The sequence below is a fragment of the Brienomyrus brachyistius genome, chromosome 20, assembly GCF_023856365.1.
Source record: "Brienomyrus brachyistius isolate T26 chromosome 20, BBRACH_0.4, whole genome shotgun sequence".
In the NCBI taxonomy this organism is placed as follows: domain Eukaryota; kingdom Metazoa; phylum Chordata; class Actinopteri; order Osteoglossiformes; family Mormyridae; genus Brienomyrus; species Brienomyrus brachyistius.
Genome location: NC_064552.1, coordinates 14,353,545 through 14,375,945, shown reverse-complemented (window position 1 = coordinate 14,375,945; position 22,401 = coordinate 14,353,545). Strand labels below are relative to the sequence as shown.

The 22,401-nt window shown below is 45.6% G+C and overlaps 1 protein-coding gene across 2 annotated transcripts in view; it reads left to right on the top strand.

Annotated features, from left to right (window-relative positions):
• ggps1 (geranylgeranyl diphosphate synthase 1) overlaps positions 1-20,518 on the top strand; it is a 28,450-nt gene extending 7,932 nt beyond the window's left edge. For both annotated transcript variants that reach the window (XM_048987028.1, XM_048987027.1), the window contains exons 3-4: positions 4,687-4,757; positions 19,240-20,518. In XM_048987028.1, coding sequence (XP_048842985.1) covers positions 4,687-4,757; positions 19,240-19,992 — 824 coding nt within the window. In that variant the 3' untranslated portion in view covers positions 19,993-20,518. The remainder of the gene's footprint in view (positions 1-4,686; positions 4,758-19,239) is intronic.
• Positions 20,519-22,401: the final 1,883 nt, after the last annotated feature.

Here is a 22,401-nt window from a genome sequence, read left to right as displayed (position 1 = left end):
GCATGCTTCGCGCATGTTTCCTGAGGCAGCCCGGGACCCCGCCAAAGGTCTCCGTACACGAGGCTATTGGTGTCTGCCGGTTCCTGTGATTCAGGAATTAAGGGAAACCCTCTACAGTGCAGGTAATTATAAGTGGGAAATGTCACAATTAATGACCTATATCCCTGCGCCTAAGCCGGGAAATTTAATTTCCCCTCTGCATTAAATCTACGGTCTTGAAATTGTTCAACACACATCACAAGCAAGTTTTACGATTCATGTGTTTTGTATAAAACTCCACTGCCTGGCATTTTTTTACTTATGGATTGACTTTGTTCCTCTCCTTGAAACTCATGTTCGTCCTTTATTACACGTGATGTTTTTTCTTAATGAGGGAAGCAGTGGGGTTTTATTCCAGTCTGTTTACAGTCTGTAGTGGTCTTACCCCCTCTACTGAATCATGACTTGCTAAACCCCAGCAGAAAATAAGTGGATCTTGAGGAGTGACTTTTGTGTAATGATACAGAGATTTAATGTAGTTTGGTATTTATTACAGTGCAGGAATTGTGTGTCATTAGTGGTACATTTATATTTCGCGTATTCCGCATAGATTGTTTGTATTACGTAAAATGTTTAGTTAAAACGGTTCCAGGGTCCAATTTTTTTGGAGTCAATGTCGCAATATTTTTATACTTTCACTAAGGTTTTGTTCGGAATAGAAATGGATCAGCACTTAGTTTCTGGTAGATGTGGACATCTACCCTGCAGAGGGCACAAAGTAATATCTGATGTTCTTAAACAGGTGACGGTAATCCTTGCTAAGATGGCTAAACATTTTAGTCTTGCGTCCATGTGGTCCAGATTTAAAAAAAAAAAAACACACCCACACACTGGGCTGAATAGCAAACTTCTCCCACCTACACAAGCATTAAGCCCTCCACTACTCTGTATTTTATTTTTAATGCTTGATTTCAGAGTCTTAGAGATTTTCCTGTAAAATTAATCATACATTAATATGAGAATCTAATAAATATCAGTTATCAATGGTGCCCACGTGTAATAATTGAACAAGGCGGAATAAATCGTATGACACATTTTTATTTGCGTTCTGTCACGTTTATTTAGTATCTTGTTAGATTTCTAATAAGTCATCAGCCTTGTTTCTATGCAAATCGATTGGATAAAGGCATCAACGAGGCACATTTGGGGGTAGCTCTGTAATTCATTAGCATTATTTTGCATTAAAATGCACTCAAATAGAGATGTTGGCAGCATTGTGAAAATGAACAAATAAAGAGCCGTATTCCAAAAACAGATGGATGGATGGATCTTCCAGCAGCGAGGCAGGTTGTTTATTTTTCGTTATCGATCTGATCATAGCACCCAGATCCAATCTGAGCACCGTTTAGCGAGCTGCGGACACTTTCAATCCAAGTCACTAAAATAAGTCTTTCATTATTCATTTGAGGGGTTTCACCTTAAGTCCTGAACCATCTTTAAAATGCAACATGCACAAGTAATATAATATACTGCATGTATGCAGTCCTTCAGGGTGCTTTAATACCTAGTTTCTAAGACTAAGGACTAAGGGAATCCTGTCAGGGAAGCCCTAACATATGGAGACTAATAAAAGTTCAGCATAAAACTGTCAGAAATGTTCCCATGACAACCAGAACATTAAAAGGTCAGAATAAAATACGTTTTGCGTCCAAAATGATTCATAGTCCATAACATCTTGTTTGTGGCAAAATATACCCCCACGGCTTGCTACCCTTTTACTGATCTCTTATCAGCTGCCGTTCACCAATCACGGCCCATTTTCCAGCGGCCTGGTCATGATCACAGGCCAGTAGCCTCCACTCACAGTGTTCTTCTATGCACTTTTCATTTTGTATCTCACTCAAGGCCACAGTGGACTCCTTGTGAAGTTTGGGTCTCCAGTGTGTGCGTTAGTTTGAACTGTTACGATAATCACTGCTTCCTTACTAAATATCCATTGCAGTAACTTTGATTTCTTCTAGTAAAGTCCTCTAGCATGAGCTACGTGTATGTTACCCTGGAGTTTTGTCCCAAACCATCTCCTTATTCACTCGCGCACGCCTTACTGTATAGATATGCATCAGCGCACACATTTTAAAGGACATCCTTCAAGAAGTAATACTTAGTTATTGGTTGTGTTGTTTCTTTGTTTCTTTTATGATACCATACTTGATTTTAGCAGTGTGTACAGTTAGTTTTGTATTTAAGGCCAATGACTAAATTCTCTTTTTAATTGCATGTTCTAGATTCTTTGCACTGCGAGCCTCAGATGTCAGATTATTTTTAGCAATCCGATGAGGGCACATTTTCTATTTTCGCACAAACAGGCTGTGGAATTTGGAAGACGGGTGCTTCTGCTGTGGACTGATTGGTGATGTACTTGATAGCAAGACGGGTTTGATGGCGCGAAAGCTGTAATGTGAGAATAATTTAGCACGAAAGATGCATGTTCTCCCCAGCCAAAGAGCTGCACTGGGCTATATTTATGTGAATTCCTGCGATGTCATTCTCATTTAATTCCTTACTTTGATTTATAACAAACCGATTACAAAGCTTTTGAATGATTCTCGTCTATGGACTGCAGCAGTCTGTTAACTTGGAAAAAGTCATTGTTGCGTTAAACACCTCTTGACTTAGTTTGAGCTGTTTCAGCTAAAAATGTTAAGTTGACAAATGGGTGAATTTTTTAAATTATGAACTTTCCTAATAATTTACCATGATCATATATTACATAAATAGAAGCGATATTATGATATAAATGAAAATAGTAGTAATCTGTTCCGGATTTCATTGGGAGTTTCTTTGAGGAAACTAATTGCAGCTTAGGATAGTATGCGTGAAAATATCCCATTATATTTAGAGGAAGTCATCAAAATTTTAGTTGCTTAAAATGGATACGGGGGGTGACCGAATTATTCTTACGACGTCTGTTATTGTCGCGTTACGCATCTGAATTGCTGTATGTTCGTCTAATTGAGTTATAAAACATTTACAGGCCAGTTGTGCGATATTGCAGTGTGCTATTTATGATAAAGCCGGTGCTTTAATTTGTTAATTGTCTAGTCGCTGGAAATTGAGTTTCGTCGAGCGCTTTATCGCATTACCCTTTCTGCTCCGTCTCTCATTCGTATCTGCGATTTAACTTGTCATTTACCCTTGTGCTGTGACAGCGAGCCGTCGTGGCACGATGTGCGCTGTGACCGGGGTACAGGGCGGGGGGGCACGGCTTCCATACATAACCCCCTGAGACCCGCAGTATGTGTCATTATGTAAATGACAGAAATGTAACGAAGCTGCCGATCCACGTCGCCGCGTCCCGTCGCGCGTGATCCATCGCGCGCTGAGCTGGAATGGCTGCGATGTGACGTCGGGCCCGCGTCTCCGGGGATCCCCGGGGGATGAGATTTAGTGCGTCACGCTCTGGAAGCTCCTCGGCTTTACTCAGAGTTAGTTGACCAGGGACCGTCTTAAAATACGAGCACATCGTGCTTGGTGTTAAATGAACCGGGGCCGACATGATCCGTAACTCTGTTCTGAGGAGTTTAGGTCTCCAGAAAAACCAGTTACAAAAAAATATACATATATACAATACTGCGCAAAAGTCTTAGGCAGTCAAAGAAAATGATGATTAAATAATCTTCTTGTTAGTGTAAAACTATGATATTGTGTCTGCCAACTTAATAAGATGTTTATTTAAGTAATATAGCTGGTAGAGAAATTTTAAGAAATTACTTGAACTGGCTGGGGGTTTGTTTAGTGTTGCTGTAAATTTGCATGTTAAATTGTGCTTTTTTTGAGCAAATACACACTGACTGAACGGAAAATTGCTTCAAACATGATCTTCCACTGCCTAACGCTTTTGCACAGTACTCCATATATAAATGTAAATCATATTGTGTGTGTTAGTTTTCAGTTTTATAGTCTGCTTTTACATTCGAAGCAGCCCAAGCAATGTTTGGCCAATGAAAGCACCCCCCCCCCCCAACCTGGCATGCTGAGTCTCCCAGCAATATTGATAAATGCTTCCATGTTTTTTTGTGGCAGAGGAAGGGCCATCAAGCCACACAAGGACACCTCCCCCCCCCAAGAGAGGGCCTAGGCGGATTCGGCGGGTGGCCAAGTGTCAGTGATGGGGGGTGGAGGGTCGGGTCGCACAGGTGACACCTACAGAATCACCCCCCTGAAGCGAGGCCACAATCACTAGGCCACAGCTCTCTCTAATCTAGACAGTTACTACAGAATCCCATGTCACCTGGGACCTGTGGCCGTCCTCCAGCGCCCCCTAGTGAGCCTTTTTCCGTCACTGCGGCTCTCTAATCATAAAACTGCTACAAATTAATCAGATTTTTTTTTTTGTTTTCCTGTGAGAAGCTCGTGGCCTCCCCCTAACCTTGTCACATGCTGCACGCAGCATGCTCTCGTCTCGCCCAAGTCAGGAGACCGAGGGGTGTGCGGCTTGTCCCGCCGAGGTGGAATTTAATTAGCTCATAAAGTGCCTGGGGGAGGCAGAGTGGTTGAGATTCTGAGCACCTCACTATGACAGAAACGAGTCCCTGTTGTTCGAGACGTCCCTCCCTGAGGGGAGGCTGATGTTAGCCAGCACAGAATTAAAGACGCAAGGTGACTGTGATTTTTAAATGTGTTTTTTTATTATTATCATTTTAACAGGGAAACAAGTGAGGAAGAGACTGTCGCAAGCATTTAATCACTGGCTCAACGTCCCAGAAGACAAACTGCAGGTAAGGGCAGACATGAAAGCGGCTGGGGCACCCCCGCAGGGATGGCATGTTGGTATGTTCCTGATATGTATATAAACTGTTTTTGAAATATGAATATGGTTGAGTTTCCATAGGCAAATAGAGAAATTCACTATAAAAAAACAGATAAGCGACTGGGGTCTGACTTTGGTTCTGCGGTGAGAGATGGGACAGAGCTAGTTAATCGTAGGAACGTCACTGATAAGATCAGGCCTCCTGTGATCTGAGTGTTTTTCAGAGGTGGACCAGCTCCTCCCAAGCTGTGCTGAGGTTACCGCTTTTCCAAACAATTCCTGGGCTCTCAGCCATGCCCGCCGCTGGCCACCGTCACGCTCATCACACCTGTCGCTATGTAAACTCCTCACTGAGCAAGTGGGACATGAATCGGGCTGCACTTGGCTGATACCGATAGCCGATTATTTTTGAAAACTGACGCCGATACCAGTTTGAGAGGTTATGCTTAAATAATTTTAAAGTGGCTCTCCACCCAATTAATTTAGCAAAGTACCAACTATGGCATACAGTATCAGAGCATTATATTTTATAACTGTACACATCTTATATATTTCTAACATTTATAACAGAACGCCTGATCATCAAGTTGTGATCAACTCTGTAATTTTCCAAGTAATATATTTTGATTTCGCACTGACTGAATTTTCTTTTGCTTATCAAACGCTTGAGTTACTGACGGACTAAGGTTGTTCACCAGTACTACAGCCTTCTTTGTTGATGCAGATTTTGTTTTTTGGAAATCCTTCATGCTTTTCACTGTCTCGCCTTAAGGTGAGCAATCAAATTTGTGACCCGTTGCCACGAAATGAGTCTTAAGTCGCACTGGTAGAACTGCACCCATAAGACTCATTTCGTGGTGATGGGTCACATTTGTCCAGTTGAAATGTTAATTAGTAGATCCTCCTTGTGAAATTTTAGCAGAGTAATATTTGCACAATGCATTTCTGACATCATTAAAATAATTCCACCCAGCAGACTCTCTTTCTGACTTTTTAGTATGTGGGTGTGGAATTTTTGGCGGTAAATATCGTCTCATTTTTAACCATCGGTTGATACTGATAGTTGGCTGATACAATACGTACATCTCTGGATATGAAACCTAGTACTGTAGGTTGACATTTCAGGAGTGTGTGTGTGTGTGTGTGTGTGTGTAAGTGTGCATCTTTTTAACTATTACGTTGTGGCGAGCAGATTTCCCCACAGTGTGATTAAAAACTTAAAAATATATATTTTTATAAAAAATCTGTGAATGCAGTCAAAACCTAAAAATGCTGGAAGTCTTATATTTTGTTTGGTTACTTATGGTTGACGTTAGGGCTGGGTGGGGGTTGGGATTGAGGCTTTGCCCATAGAAATGAATGGATGGGTCCCCACAAAGATGTGAGTAAAAATCCATGAATGCAATCAGATAACTGAAATAGCCAAAAGTGGAGAGTCCCCACAATGATACACTACCAGTGAAAAGCTTTTGCAAGCACTGAGATTTTTTTACTTATGCATGTTCACTTAACATTTATTAAAAATATACCCAGCATTCCTTGCTAAATAAATGTACAGTATGTTCACCATTTGAGTACATTTATTAGCAAGAAAATGTCATATATTTGATTCATCACATCTGCAGTTATAACAGCAGGGAAAATTTGAGACATTCTTTCTGCAAAGAACATTAAACACTGCTCTGTTTCATGGGATGAAACGGTTAACTAGTACATTTAAAGTTAAAGAACAGCCTAGAATTTAACTATTGCCATCACCACACAGCCAGTTAATAGGATGTCAGACATGCACTGTAACAAACTCTTTCCCTGCTATAAAGGAAACGTGTTTTATTTGACTTATATTTTCATTTATAGTTGTTCACTTTCCAAAGTTTTTAACAAGAATAAAAAATCTGCAGTTTATGAAATAAATGGAAAAGTGGTAAAAACCTGCGGTATGCAAAAAAACTTTTGACTGTTAGTGTAAGTATGTATGAGGCATGCGTGCTGGGAATCGTTAATGTACATTTCCTTGAAAAGGTTTTCTGTGTGAATAATTTCAGCCCATCCATCTTGGAGTTTTGTATGATCCACCTGCTTGTTTTTCTGAAATGTCATTAAGAAATGGAGATTCAAACTATCAGGGTTACTGGGTAAATGCTTGAGTAGTGCTGGCACATTCAGAGGCTCTGTCCGTTTGACTTTCTGGGCTGCGTCTCCATTGGCTCGGCGTGTGTAGGTCATGTGACATTTGCTCCATTTGATTGGGTGGGCTGTTCTTCAGCAGTGCTAATTTCTCTGTTACTTGGGCCGTGCCCTCAGGCCTCTTCTGACTGGCCATTGCACTCTGCTCGAAGGCCAATCTCCCGGCAGTTGGGGTTCCCATTCCAGCCTTTGGAGCAATGCGGGTTTTTACATGATGTCCCCCCCACCTCACTCTGTATCCCTTTCCCCCAAAAGGAGCCCCCCTCCCCACGCTTGGAAAGGCAGAGTATCTCTCCCTGTCCTCCGGTCTCCCTCCTCTTTATCCCCCTCCCCTTACAGACACACTTTCCTGCTCTCCTTAACGATCGGCTTGACTGCGCTTCGAGGGGATCGTGCTTGTTGCCTTAGTAACCTTTTCATGGCCTCCTTTGCTGTGTGACTTCCACCAGCTGAGCCCTTTGATGGCTCTTTGTTCTCCTTGTTCTGTCTCTCTGCTCTGAATATGCTCCCCGATCACTGGGCCCAGTTCTGGCAGGTGTGTTTAACCCGATGCCACATAACGAGGCTCCATTTTCAGTGATGAATACTCACCTGATGAATCCCCTCCTTTTCCACGCAATGACACATCGGCATTTTAAGCACGTCTTAGAAGCACGTCTCCTTTATAGCTTTTATCTCATATTGGGAAATGTTTGCTATATAAATCTGCATTCTTAACTGGCCAAACGGCACCAGGTGGACCGGTTAATATTTCCCTCCTCTCACGCTGAGTAAATGCTAGTCTTTTACAGCTGACTGGTTAACTAGCTAGTTGACTGTTCACAGGGGGGTTAAATGTGGGGGATGATGAATTGATTATTAAGATGACGATTCAGCCGCATCAATCTTTAACATCAGAACTGGTTACAGTCAAAATCGGCCTTAAAGATACTCCTGATTCCGGTTTGCATGCTCTCGTAATTCACATGCTACAGGTAGAGGTGCATTATAGCAACACTAGCAGGTGAATTTCCAAAAAATAGAATGGCAGGCTAAGGCTCATCGATAAAGAAATTTTGATAAAGAAAACGCGACCTGACGATCTTTGCGCTTAAGGCAAACGTCCGTTTTTTGAGGTGCTAAAAAATCATTCTTTTTGCTATAGCTACGATAGCAGCAGTCAAGAGCCTGAGCAAGTTAACTCGCTAGCTAAATAAATGTTAGCCTTAGAGATGCACAATATATCGGTTAACGCTGAGTTATCGAAATAATCGCATAATCAATTAATCATGGTAGAAATACATCAAATCGTTCCCTAAATAATCATCACCTTGGGGTTAGCAGTCTACACCCCTGCTATTCATCATTCTCTCTTGTTCCTGATTGACCTCAGTTTAGTTATGAACCATCAGTTGCGTGCATTTCAGCTATGCCTTCTCCTTTCAGGGTCGAGCGGCTTTACGTGGCACGGCTTGTAATAAAGTCCGATAAAAGCCCGGTCCAGTTTCTGCTGCCATTATCCATTTCCCTGTGAAATCTTGCCTCCTACTTTCATTCCAGGGACGCTGTGTCGTTTGGTGCTCAGATCAATGAGTCTGAAAGGCACCCTGGTAGCCTGGACCCAACCGAAACCAGATGAGATGGCAGGGAGGGTGCGGCTCAGCAGGTTAGGGTTCCGTGCCTGTGCACAGAAGGTCGGCAGTTCAGATCCCGTGGTTAGCAGACTGACACTCATTGTGGGGCCCTTGAGCAAGGCTCCTAACCCCCCAGTTACTCCAGGGATCACCTAACCCTCTCAAAAAATGTATGTTGCTTTGGATAAAGCATCTGTTAAATAAATGAAATGTAAATGTGTCAGGTTCACGCGCCGCTCGGTGTCCACAGAGCGCTTTGTGTTCACTCATACTCATATGGGAAACAGGTGTTGAGGATCTGGCCACTGTCAGGGGGTCTGGTTCAGCTTGTTGAGGCTTGCTGTTCCGCTGGAAGGAGAGTTTGGGGAGGATCCAGATCAGCAAGAACCGAAAGCTGAGATTTTTCATCCGCGTAACGCCTTGGTGCAAAGACACTAAGATGGATTTCTGAGCACTATTGGACATGTGGGTGTGTCACTAACTTTAAAGCCCTTCTCTTTAATTGTAAGTGTAAACATTAGCCCTTATTTCTCATCGGGGGAGGGGGGTGATGCCCTTATCAAGCAGTGATGGGGTCTCTGTTACGTCAGACAGGGGTCCTGGTCCCCTGTATGGCTCCGTCCTCCTTGGCAGGTTAAGGACAGGGGTGTTTTGTGCGCCTTCCAGTTTCCTGTTTTAGGACACAGCAGAAAGGTGACTGAACGGACAGACAGCCTGTAGCTTGTGTGATTTCCCAGTAGGTGGCCCCATTTTAGGACACAGCGGAAAGGTGGCCAAGCGGACAGACAGCCTGCAGCTTGTGTGATTTCTCCGGTAGAAAAACATTAGATCTGGATGACATCACCACGCACTAGAAAGTGAAATCGAATACAGTGGAGAGACGCTTGATTTAATCCTCTCGTCATCATCCTGTCGGTAACGGGGGCTGCATTTTCAAACCAAGCCCTTGAAGTGTTAGTTACGGATTCGAACAGGCGTGACGTGTGTCTCAGTACCCAGTTCAAATCTGGGTTTTTGGTGGTGATGTCGGCATATAGGATATGATAAAGACCAGATGTGCAGGACCCTTGCTAGCTTTCCAAATCCACTATGCTTCCTTAAATTCTGATCCCCAAAGCTGTCGTCAGATCCATGTAAAGGGTTTCCCAAATCTTTGTTTGGCCATGACTTTACAGCATTGCGTTAGACTGGGGGGGGGAACCTGACAATGGCCCCACCCCTTTTTGGTCCAAGCCCCTACCACGCCTAATCCCCTCCTTCCACTCCTGAACACCAGGGTAGCTTCATCGTTGCGATCAGTTCCTTAAGCATCACGCTATCACAGAGGTTTTTGATCGTCATCCAGGAAGCCGATATGCTGGCCAGTCTGAGCTCCTGCCTTTTGATGTCTCTCTCTGTCCCAAATGCTTCTCTGGACCAGATCAGTGCTAAATAGATTTTGGCAAAGGCTCCGTGGATTTCAGCAGCGGATAATTCGAGGATGCCACTGAAACCTGGGGGTGTCCTGTTACCAGCGCCTGTGGAGTCATCCGCAGGTTGGGTGGTCCAATTATAAACGCATGCAATTTGGACTCTAGTCAACCTGCAGGTGGCGCACTCATCCATGAAATCGGTGAAAAGGTATTGTGATTTCTGAATGCTGAAATGTCATGCACATTATAAGTTTTAGTTTATTTTTTATATAGATTTAAGACCTGATCTCTCTACGTCGGCTGATACAGATATGTACACTTCGTTGTGGTTTCACTTTAAAAGTCTGTCAGTGGCTGTTTAGCCTGATTTTGTATAACGCTGATAAGCAGTAAAATTATATATGTCGGGAAAGGGATAATTTTCCTGAATCGATCTTCAAGATTTTGTTTGCCTATGCTCCTCCCTGCAGCCCACGATTGGTTTAACCTCATAAATTCACCCACGACTGCGACTGGATCCATCGGCCAAACATTTAGTGCCGTCCTGTGGTGACCACGGCTACGCATGGAACAGTGCTCGTGTTTCACCGTGCAATTAGCCCGTCCCTTTTTACCACGCTGATTACATCGTTAAGGATTCGCAGTTACGGTCACGCTGGAGTGGTTTATATTTTTCACGGGGCAATTAAATCCGTCCGTTCAGAGGCCCTGCAAGCAAACAGCAGTGGATGAGACTGAGAGCATCTGGCCGATTAGATCGGTGTCCAAGTGAGCACCATCCAGCAGGGAGAAGTCTCCCTTCCTCTCTCTCTCTCTCTCTCTCCGAGGGAAATGGGATTTGATGAGCATCTCCAGCTCTCCCAGCCTGCTTTTAATGGCTTTGGCTTCTACGAGAGGAACATGCAGCCTCTATAGAGAGCTGACGAGTTAATTCGGCTGTTGGGGGGTTTGTCAGTCACGCAGCAGGTATGGGCGACACGGCCAGACGTAATTACCGCAGAATTACTGCGGAGGAAAACAATATTTATCTCTATAGATCGGATAGCGCTCTCCACTCAGTTTAAAAATGATATTCTCTTAGCGTCCAGCACAAGAGGCCATTACCCTGGCTTGAATGTAAATGTATAACCCTCTGAGCTGTAGGGCGTTCGCTGCCGGTCTCCTTAGCTTTGTAAATGGGTCTGGGCTTTGGACTCGGGGATTTAGCGGGGTTAGGAGTGTGTGCCTAGCTGATTGACGTGTGGATTTGGCATGTTCTCTGGGGTCTTCGGGCTTTAAGGGATGCAACAACCCTGTGGTGTGATCCGTCTCAGCAGGATATCGTCTTCAAGGGATCCTGCGACGGACGTCAAGCCGAGGTCGCGTCAAACTCAGCCTGAGCGTCTCTGTGTTGCAGATGTTTCATAAACAACGGAGGCCTTTAGGACAGTTTGACCCCCTAAGCATCCCTGTCAGCTTCATTGTGTCGACTGGGAATCCTTGGGGAAACCTGCGTTTTAGCTGGTGGTTCATTGAGAACGTCAACAGTGTGGGTTGGCCTGGTTTTACTTTATTTTGGGTCTTGAAAGGTTCATATTTTTTACATCAAAACACATCTACATTGTGGGTTTTGCATGTTCAGTTCGTGTTGTGAGGTCTAGAAATGAGTGTCTGTTTTGCATGTGTGTTAGGGAGTCGAGTTCAGTATGAACAACAGGGACATGTTGGTGCCAGTGTTGTAGGGGTAGCGTGTGTAAGGGCGGCGAGGGTTCGCGGTTGATTAGGTCCCTACCAGTGTTGAAACCAGAACCATGCCCTTGCGTGTGTGTGCCCTGCAGGGGGCTGCCCCCCTCTCTACGATGCTCCACCGCCTTGTGCCTAATGTTGCCTCGAACTGGCTTCAGGCTTTCTACAACCATGTATGAGACGGGTGGTTAGAATTTGAATGTACTTCTACATCATTTTCCGCCAACTGTAATGTCTGGTACTATCTCAGAAGCTTCCAGTTGCTGTAGACATGCACCGCGGTCTCTTGCAGAGAATCAAGATGTGTGAGCCGGTCGGTCTTTGGGCAGAACTGCCAGAAACGGAGTTCTGGCTCAGAGCCGACAGTTAAATTGTGCTGAATGACCCGATGTTGCTCGTGGAGAACCGCAAACTTGGCTGTGGGGTTGACCAACTTGCCAGAGTTCTGTTCTGCGGTTCTGCTTCAGGCCGGTCAGAGGCACCAAAGCCAAAAATAATGAAAAATAATCATGACGCGATTACAGATGCATAGTTGACTGTGGCTACAGAGCTTGCTTATAAAAACGTCTTTTTTAATGTTCCCTACCATTCTGGCAAAGACTCGTTTTAGGACTTGGGACCACAGCCCAGAAGAACCCAGTGCCTCATTCTCTTGTCACGTCAACAGCCAAGCACACATCTGAGTTTGCTCTTTTATTAATTCTTGGTTGTCCTGTTTACTCCATACTGTATGATCTACAGAAGCTCTTGTGAGAGGAAGTGTGCAAATAGACTAAAGGGTTATAAGGGGAACCGAACAGGACAAACTGCGTGCAGAACTAACTGTTTTGGTCTTATTGACTCCACCGTCGTCCTCCATTTTTGGTGTTCTGAGGGCACTGCGGTGCTGCAGAGCTTTGGGGGAAAAGAGATATTTATAAATATATGTTCTGTTAGTACAAATCTAGTAAAAGTGTTAAATGCTGTGTGGTTCAGCGGGTAGCAGTCCCTCTTTTTCCTCCCTCCAGGGCTGAGGGTTGAGTCCTGGCTCCCTTCGCTGTGTGCTGGAGTTTCCATGTTCTCCCTGGACGATGTTCAGAGTTTTGTGTGCTAGAGTTAGGAGCTGGGTCCATTTCACAAGCGTTGCATAAATTCATAGTTTCAACACCTGACCTGTGTGTGGGGATTTAAGGAAGGGTAATTAGCAAAGAAATATGCAAATTGGAGACGGAACTATCTGGTAAAATCTGGTGTGTTTGCAGCCTGGGGAAAAGCCGGGCGAATGTTGCTTACCCAGTTATCGGTGCTTCGAGAGCTGAGCAGCGGGAAACACAACCAGGTGGTATATGGAGTCCAATTCCCAGGCCCGGCAGCACTTCACTGACCTCAGTGCCGAATGTAACTGGCATCAGAGGATTAGAAGATCGGCTCGATATCGCAGATTCCGACGGTTTCCGGGTGTTATGTTGTAGATTTTTCCCCTTGATATCATCATACCCTTTGGATGTGGAAATGAGAATCGGATCTGTGAGGATCCTGTGTATCGCCTCAGAATTAGTCTATTTTAATACATAAAATCTTTCACCTTTTTCTTACTCAGTGTCTTGTTGCCTGACCTTTCAGATTTCTAAGAGAATCTTTGACCTCAATGTAGACGTGTAACTGTTGTAGTTGGGGGCTTGCAGAATGACTGTTGTCACAATGAGAGCGTTAAAGGTTTGATGGAAGCCTTTAGGCTTAAGGAGCAGCTTCTGTGCTCTGACACTCGTAGAACTGGCAGAACTAGGTAGGAATACCTTTCGGAGAGGTTATAGCCCACCTAGAGCGGAGGGATGTCAGAGGAAGTAGGAGCTCATTGACTGTGGGATTATCGCCCCTGGCAAAGGCCTACATGCTGATGAGGGACCACGTCCGCTGAACTCCTCCACTTGCCGTCGGACAGCATGACATCTAACCGCTACTTGGCTGGCAAGGAGCGTAGGTGGGCACTGGCAACCTGGAGGAAAGCAGGATGTCGGGCGGGGCCATCTGCCCAGCAGAAGTCAGGTGAGAGTGGGTGGACATCAGGGGGTCGTATCCATGCAGGTGTCCGGATTGTTCTGCTTGTACCACATGCAAGAGGTCAGAAGCCAAAAGTGAGCTGTTTTACTTATGCGCTTGCGATGTCCCTCTGAGAAGGGAGATGTTCAGGTTTAGGCACTGAGAGACGTCTCAAGATGATGTGGTCAGCTGATGGTAGCTGAACTCACTGCAAACTGGTGAGGTACCTGTGCCTTGGAATGGTGCAAACTTAGAGTGGGTGAGGGATGTATAAAGTGGCACCCAGGCGGATTAAAGCAGGCCAGATTGTGAGGGTTGCTGGGTAATTTATAAAGGAACTGGTCCAAGAAAAGGGGGTTAGAAATATAGCGGAAGACAGTGAGGCCATAGTGTAGGTATCAGCTGAGCAGCAGAGCAAGTGATGAATGTAACATGGATCCGTCGCGCAGAGGCAGGGAACTGGTGCATGAAGGAGAGGGATGTTCTCAGGCTGCGTGAGTGAAATGTGAAGGTAAAGGTAAAGCTAGTTAAGTAGGCGTTGCTGTAGGCTGCAGAATCCTGCATTTTATGGTGTCTGTCTCCCATAACAGCTTATTCTGTACAGCAGTGTCTCCCAAACTGATCCTCGGGGACTCACAGACAGTCCACGTTTTTGCTCCCTGCCAGCTCCCTACCGGAGCAAAAACTGTCTGGCAGGGAGCTCGAAGGGAGCAAAAACGTGGGCCGGCTGTTGGTCCCTGAGGACCGGATTGGGAAACGCTGCTGTAACAACAAGGCCATTCTGAAGCTGAAGCCTGTTCCAGGATGCAGCACTGGGCACGTGCTTCGATACACTATGGGCAATTTACAGCAGCCAGTTCACCTCACCGTTCCTGGGTACCAGAGCTGGGGCAATTCATTCGATTAGATCTGCATACCTGTGACACCCCCCCCCCCCCAAACACTGAATCATTCTTTTCATTATTTTAGTAACATTATTAATACTATTATTATGATATTATTACTAAGAGGTCAGGGTGGGATGATATATTTTTTTAATGGTTTTGCATTCCTATTCAGTACTTTTGCAATCCCACGCAATACTTTTGCGTTATTAATAACGATGGTACGGTGTCTGTGTAAAGTATAAAACATAGAATTATTGGACTATTAAGTGGTGGTAATTAAGTATCAACTTAAATGACACAGACAGGACGAGTAGGCATTAAACTATTGCCGTTTGATTGAGCTACATTCATCATGATTCTCTACTATGCTTCCACAGTCTATGTCCCAGATTGGCACAATACACACTGTGTTTTCATCTGAATGTATTAGTAATTGCACTGTCCATGCACCAACAGTGACTGCAAACAGACAGCGGGGCTATTGAATCTCCTGTCAATCACTGATTGAAAACGTATCGTTGGCTAATGATAATGTTGGCCCCTGTGCACGGCCCTTCTTAGGGTCCCCACCTTAAAAAAACACTTAGTTTCAACCCTGGTCACCCTGAGTCTGAGGTTGTTCTGGGAAGCACAAAACATGAGGCAGCGGACGCTGGATGCCATGCCAGGCCGTTACTCGGCAGACGCCAGTCAGCATAGACTGTGGAAGCATAGTAGAGAATCATGATCAACATTTTGGAGGCCTGTATGATGATCTGTAGATGATAGAAGAAACCTGGGTGTATTAGATAAGATCGCAATACCCAAATCAGAGACGTGTGCCGGAAAGCAACCGGGGATAAAAGGCGGTGATTCCTAACACCAGCCCTGTGACAGAATGTCACCGTGTCCCTTTTAAAGGCCTGTCTGTTCTGAGATCAGTTAAGCAACCTTTTATCTGGTACCGTCTGCCAGCTGCCTTTTCGTGCAGGTAACTAAAGGGGTCCCCCCGGTGGAATTTATTGGGAGAGCACTATGAGGATGAATCGGTGACTTTTTTTTCTCTGGATTTTTTCTGCCGAAATTCACTCCGCAATAGTCTGCCGCATTCTGAGGAGATCGGGGGGGGGGGGGGGGGGGGGGGTTCCTGTGCAGAAGGACGCTGTGCAGACATGCGATGGAGGAGAGAATGTTTGGTGCTGACCACAGGGACCTAGATGTGATCCTCTGGATAGATCACTCATTTAAAATCGGTCTGTTATTGGAATCCAGGAAACGCCGCCCCCTGCTGGAAGTGGAGGTTCTGTGCAGGCCAGACATTGTTGTACCAGCACGTCACTAGTTTCTGCTTTAAGGAGTAATATGGCCCAGCAGTATGGTCTTTTGGCATTCTATGGGTGGGTCTCGGCCCCCTGGAACCTACGTTCTGTGTTGCGTGTTGGTTTTGATACTGACGCCTGGTCTCATGCTCCCTGTCCTGACAGGATATCATGGCCTGTTGGACCTTGTTCTCTGACCGTAAACCTGTCAGCTCACAGTGAAGAGCGGGTCTTTGATCACCCACGCTGGGTGGGGTTATGCCATACTGTCAATTATTTCTTGATTTACTGGCCAAATACTGCCCACACACGGTAACTGACTGGAGGTGTGTTTGAAACCCCATTCCTGGGGGTGGACTGTGATCATGCTGGCCTTAGACCTCGACTCCTGCTGGTTATGTTACCTGTGCATTGCATGTTTTTCAATCGGTAATGATTTCACACTGCAGATTGTTTACACTTCCTATAGCAACATGAAAGTGATTGGATGGCAGAAGTGCATGCTGGGTGTCCCTGAGACCCTGTGGCTGAGATTTCCTCGCAATGAGAGACCTCATTTAAGGTTTGTGATTTTGCCCCCATGTGGACCCCCCCCCTCCCCCACCCCCCAGGGCTGTAAACTCTCCCTGAACCTGTCACGTGAGCCACACTCTCGCTGTCTGGGGGCTGCTGCCTCGCCAGCGGCTGGAACGTGTAACCCCCCCCCACCAGCACCATGTCGAGAAGATTCTCACATCTGCCGCCCATCTAGGTCACTGATCATCAAATGGGGCGGGTGGCTCGGCGGGTTAGGACTATGATCAGAAGGTTGACCATTAACATTCCATTACCAGCAGAATGATGTCACTATTTGGCCCTTCAACATGGGCCTTAACCTCAATTGCTCCAGTACTGACTCCGCCTTCTCATGGCTTGCGACGGCCGATTGGCTGAAGCGGAGCGCCCTCAGCTGTCAGATTCCATGCTTGCTGTTTTCAGTTGCAGACCAGTCAGGATATGCGTGTCTCTGTACTGGATGGGATCCTTTACCAGATTGTGCCTGGACTTCTTATGGGCGCTGCAGGTGCCTTCTGTCATGCTGCTGGCTCTTTCCTGCTTGTATAACAGGAGTGAAGGTATTAAAAACTTCGCGAGCAGGAGAAACACCTGCTTTCAAAGGCCTTCGGAGATTTGGCCCGTTTTCGCTTCAGCTCGCTGTTTATTTTCTGCTCCCATTTTTTTTTTCCCTCTGAATTCACTCAAATAAAACTGCAGAAAAGGCAGTTTGATGCCTCCCCTGTTGTTGGTTTTCTTTTCTAAGCTCAGCTAGAATTTTTGGGATATATTTCAGCTCATAAAGAAGGGATCTGACAAAGAAATATTTATACTGCTCAGGGAGGGCTCAAGTAAATAATCTGAAGAACGTAGACACTTTGGGGCTCTGGTGGGTCTCGGACCCTCCTCCCGGTGCCCCCAAAAGCCTTTACACCCTTGCAAGGTGTGATCATTCCTCACAGGCACGCCCCCCCCCCCCCCCCCCCATCATTGACGCACGTGCAAGGACTGGAACATCCTGCAGTAAAACTTGCAGCTGTTTTCGAGGGGTGGGGGGGGGCGGCAATACCTGGACATTGGCCTTCATGGCTGAAACTACAGTCGGTCCTTGCAGGTGGAGTAACTGCAAATTCTCATCCACCATTTTTTTAATTTATTTATTTATTTTTTTTACTTTCTGCCTGTTGTCAGGTAAAGGTTGTTGAATTTGGCTTGCAGTCCATCACAGGCAACCATATGCATATATACCTTTAGCTATTACACACTAAAAGCTAAAGCATGGTCTCTGTATCGACAGGGGGCGTGGCTACGGGCGTGGTCAGACCAGATTCCCAGCATGCCATGCTGCTAGAGGGGATGATGGTAAAAGTGGCAATGCTTTGAAGGCTTGTCGTCTCCACCGAAAGCAGAAAGTGGCTTCAATGTAACAATTACCAAAGAAAAACAGGAACTCCAGGGGATCATGGATTCAGTCACCTAGAGCATTTGCTCAGTTCCTGCAAGTGCTGTGATACAGGGATCACAGGTCACCATGGGAACGCTGCCATTGTTTTCCTCGTTATATAACAGCCAGCTCCTTTTATATTTTAATGTGTAGATTGAGAGTGAATGAATGAATGAATTTTATTTTTGTTTTTCTCCTGTAGTGTGTGGATTATGCATGTATTACATTTTGGGGACCAAGTGTCCCCACAATATGATAAAAACCAGTTTTTTTGGTCTTGTGCGGAACATTTTTTTCTGTCCCTGCAAGGGGAAACTCAATTTTATAAAGCAAGTGCAATGTGAATACAATCAAAAAATTTTTTAATGCCACAAGTCTCGTATTTTGTTTGGTTACTTATGGTTAAGGTTAGGGCTGGGTAGAGGTTAAGGTCGTCATGCTGGGATTAGAGTTTTCCCCCATAGAAATGAATGGAGAGTCCCCACAAAGATATAATTACACACCTGTGTGTGTGTGGGTGTGTTTAGGCGTCTTACTCGTGTAGGTTCACAGTAAGAGAACCCAGTGATCAGCCCAGGGTTTATTATTAATGTCTCACTGGACAGGAGACCAGTGTCGTAACATGACATGGTGGTGATTTTTGCGAGCGATGTGGACAGTCACCCTGAGCAGAACCTGTGGGTGCGTGTGTGCATAAGTGCATGCGTGTGTGAGATGTCTAAATCCCACCTCCATAGCCCCGATGCTCATCTGTGTTCGCGTCACATGGTCCGCGGCCTGAGAGAAGCAGGGTCCCGAGGGGCGAGGAGGCCGACTGCCTGGAGGACGAAAGCCGGGTCCATGAATGGGATCATTCGCTAGCTGCCGTCCGCGGGCCGTGTGCAGCGTCCGCTCAGGTGCAGCCACGTCCCCACACCCCTCTCTGTCATCGTTCATTAATCTCGCGGCTAACGGCCTCCCAGGGCCCCCGCGTCTCACCGACGCCATCTGCTCGCGGTACCACCCAGATGAAAGGACACCGCACTCACCTCAGCCTCTGCCTCCTCCCCGGCAGAAGTGATGTGACGTGAGAGGGGCACATGTTCTAGAAGCAAATGGCAGGTGACACACCAGCTGGCAACACTAGGGGTCCAGCAGCAGTACTGAGCAGGTCTGGTCGTGCATGGTGACTTGTTGGTGACGACTGAGTTTCTCGCCCATTGGAATCTTGTTACAGTTCCTCAGTTTCTCTCATATTAGGAGAGGGTGGGAGAGATACTATAACATGTAGTAAAGCAGGAAGCCTCATGCTCTTCCATGGTCTGACGTGGTTTGCCCCTCTCTGTCCGCAGGTGATCATCGAGGTAACAGAGATGCTCCATAATGCGAGCCTGCTGATCGACGACATCGAGGACAGCTCCAAGCTGAGACGTGGCTTCCCCGTAGCCCACAGCATCTACGGAGTGGCCTCGGTCATCAACTCTGCCAACTACGTATACTTCCTGGGCCTGGAGAAGGTACTGACCCTGCAGCACCCGGAGGCCGTGCACGTCTTCACCCGGCAGCTGCTGGAGCTGCACCGCGGCCAGGGCCTGGACATCCACTGGAGGGACACCTACACTTGCCCCAGTGAGCAGGAGTACCGCAGCATGGTGCTGAAGAAGACGGGCGGCCTCTTCGGCCTGGCCGTGGGCCTCATGCAGCTCTTCTCCAATTGCAAGCGGGACCTGAAGCCGCTGCTTGACATTCTAGGCCTCTTCTTCCAGATCCGCGACGACTACGCCAACCTGAAGTCCAAGGAGTACAGCGAGAACAAAAGCTTCTGCGAGGACCTCACCGAGGGCAAGTTCTCCTTCCCCACTATCCACGCCATCTGGTCGCAGCCGGACAGCACGCAGGTGCAGAACATCCTGCGTCAACGCACGGAGAACGTGGACGTCAAGCGCTACTGCGTGGACTACCTGGAGAAGGTGGGGTCCTTCGCCTACACCCGGCAGACGCTCAAGGAGCTGGAGGACGAGGCCTACAGGCTCATCAAGGAAATGGGGGGTAACCCCGAGCTGGAGAGCCTGGTGGAGCAGCTCAGCCTATTATACAAGGATTGAGCGGCGAGGGGAGGCCCAATCTCCCAGCCCTCACAAAACACCGCCTCACCCTGCCGATTCCTGAACCCTGCAATGGTCCCTCTGCTCAAATGCTTCCCAGAATATTGTGTCAGGGAACATCGTCATCCAGCTATTTTCTACCATTTAAGGTGTTAAAGGACGTACACAATAAAGCCTTACTTTTTTATGAAAATAAAATATTTAGCTATTTTAGTTGTGCTGTGTTGTTATTGAGATGCATTGTTTTGTATTGGGTTTCATAGGTTAAATAGATACAAACTGCTCTGACAGATACAGTAAAGTCAACCTTACTACTTTTATACTGGCCTGCAGGAGATAAAATTATCTAAAAACAAGCACACAACTGTATGTAATTGTGTTTTTGGACCTACAGTGTGTAATGGAAGGGCATTAAGTTTGCTTGTTCTTACATGGTTGTAGAATTAATTATATCATTATGTGAACTTGCCTCAGGCTTTCTTGTCATCATTATTACTGTATTATTAAAATCGAGCGTTATATTTTACATCGCAAACTCTTCCCATCTTATGATTTTTTTCCTGGGATACAGAAGACTGCAACAAGCGTCGTGTATAACGCGGTAATGCCTTCATCACCGGCATCTTCGCTACTCACCACAAAGACCAATGCTTTGCGCGATTTTTAAGAATATGAATGGGGGAGGGAGGGGGGTAATGGTTGTGGCTTTTACTAAAACATTTAAAAACACTTATTCATTCGTGAGAATGGGGAATGAACGAAGAGAATTGTACTGAATTGATCATACTAATGATTACCTAAGAGAATATTATATCCAGAATACAACTTAGCATAAACATCACAGGAGTTATATATGCATGAAAAGGTTGCGTATTACCCTATTTTTAAATAACCATACATTTTAACATTTAGGACAGGTGCATTTATCCTGGATATGGAGTGGAACTGACAAAGAATCAATCGGAAACGAAAACTTGACATCCCCGTGTCGTCTTAATATCCTGTCTGTGCTCGGTTGAGTTGACGGGGAATTACGGGTATATCGGCTGAAATGCGAGTAAAAATGTAGGGATATGTCAGGGGTGACGGCTGCTCTGGCTCCAAAGGGGCATCGTGTTCATTTGAAGTCCCACTACTATTAATGGGATTGGGGGGGATGATAGAGACAGGAAACAGCCCCTCTCAGCATGACCCCAAAAAACATCTGCAGTGTAAAATCAATTATGTGGATGAACTGGAGATTCATATAAAGATGCCGGTACCCAGTTAACGCGTAACTAAGATCTTCCATTATGGCTTTATAACACTATTGATCTTCTCATTATTTATATTGTTAGACATATATAAAGCTTCTCCACATTTCCATGTACATAGTTTGCGTGGGCTTATTGATTTTAAATTTTCCCTTACTGCACAGGTGGATCTCTTGCCAGACGGTTAAATATTTATTTGTTAAGGCATGACGGTAAGGAAGGGGGCAAGTAACCTAATAAAAATCAAACATGTGCTATCTTGATAAACCGCTAACAGTTTGATAGCTGTGGTATCCAGTGATGTGCGCTAATTACTGCTGTTGAATAAATATTACTAAATGCAGAAAACTCGATATTTATGTCCTAATGATATTTAGCATATTCCAGCAGCCTGTACTCCTAGCAAATTAGAATAACAGTGATACTGCCTTGTGTTCAGAAAGCAATTCTCCTCATACCTCACAGCGCTAGGTGTTTATACGAAGATTAATTCACCTCACTTGCTGCCATTATTTCCCAGCTGTGAGACGCACTATGGCTGTTTAGTGCCCGGCTCTCTACCCATCCCGATCTTGGGTGCTGAGGAGAGGTATTTTAGCCAGCACACCGGCGCGTCCAATTCGTACGGATTTCGTTTTCTCATATCCCAAAAGGAAAGGATGCACTCTCACTCTTTCAATAAATACACCAATTTATTTAATCACCGTAGAGAGTCAGTTCATGTTTCCGCGTCCTCTGCACGAACCCATAAGTATTTAATTTTAACTGTAGGGAAGTGCGTCGCCTACCGGCAAACTATGTATATCACCAACCATCTTCATTTGCTAAGCAAGAAAAACGTGCGTTGTGCAAGCTGGAAATATTCGGGGCTGATAATAATAATTGAAAATCGTTAATAAAAATAACTTTAATGGAGTACATGTATATGTATCGGTGACCTCGCAAAGGCACGTACCTAGACATTTCTCGTCGGTTATGGCAACCAGACATTCATCCATTTTCTGAAACCGCTTATCCTGTTCAGGGTTGCAGGGGGTCCGGAGCCCATCCCGGAGGCTACGGGCTCAAGACAGGGAACAACCCAGGATGGGGGGCCAACCCATCACACACACACGGGCAATTTGGTAACTCATATTAGCCACATTATGTTTTTGGA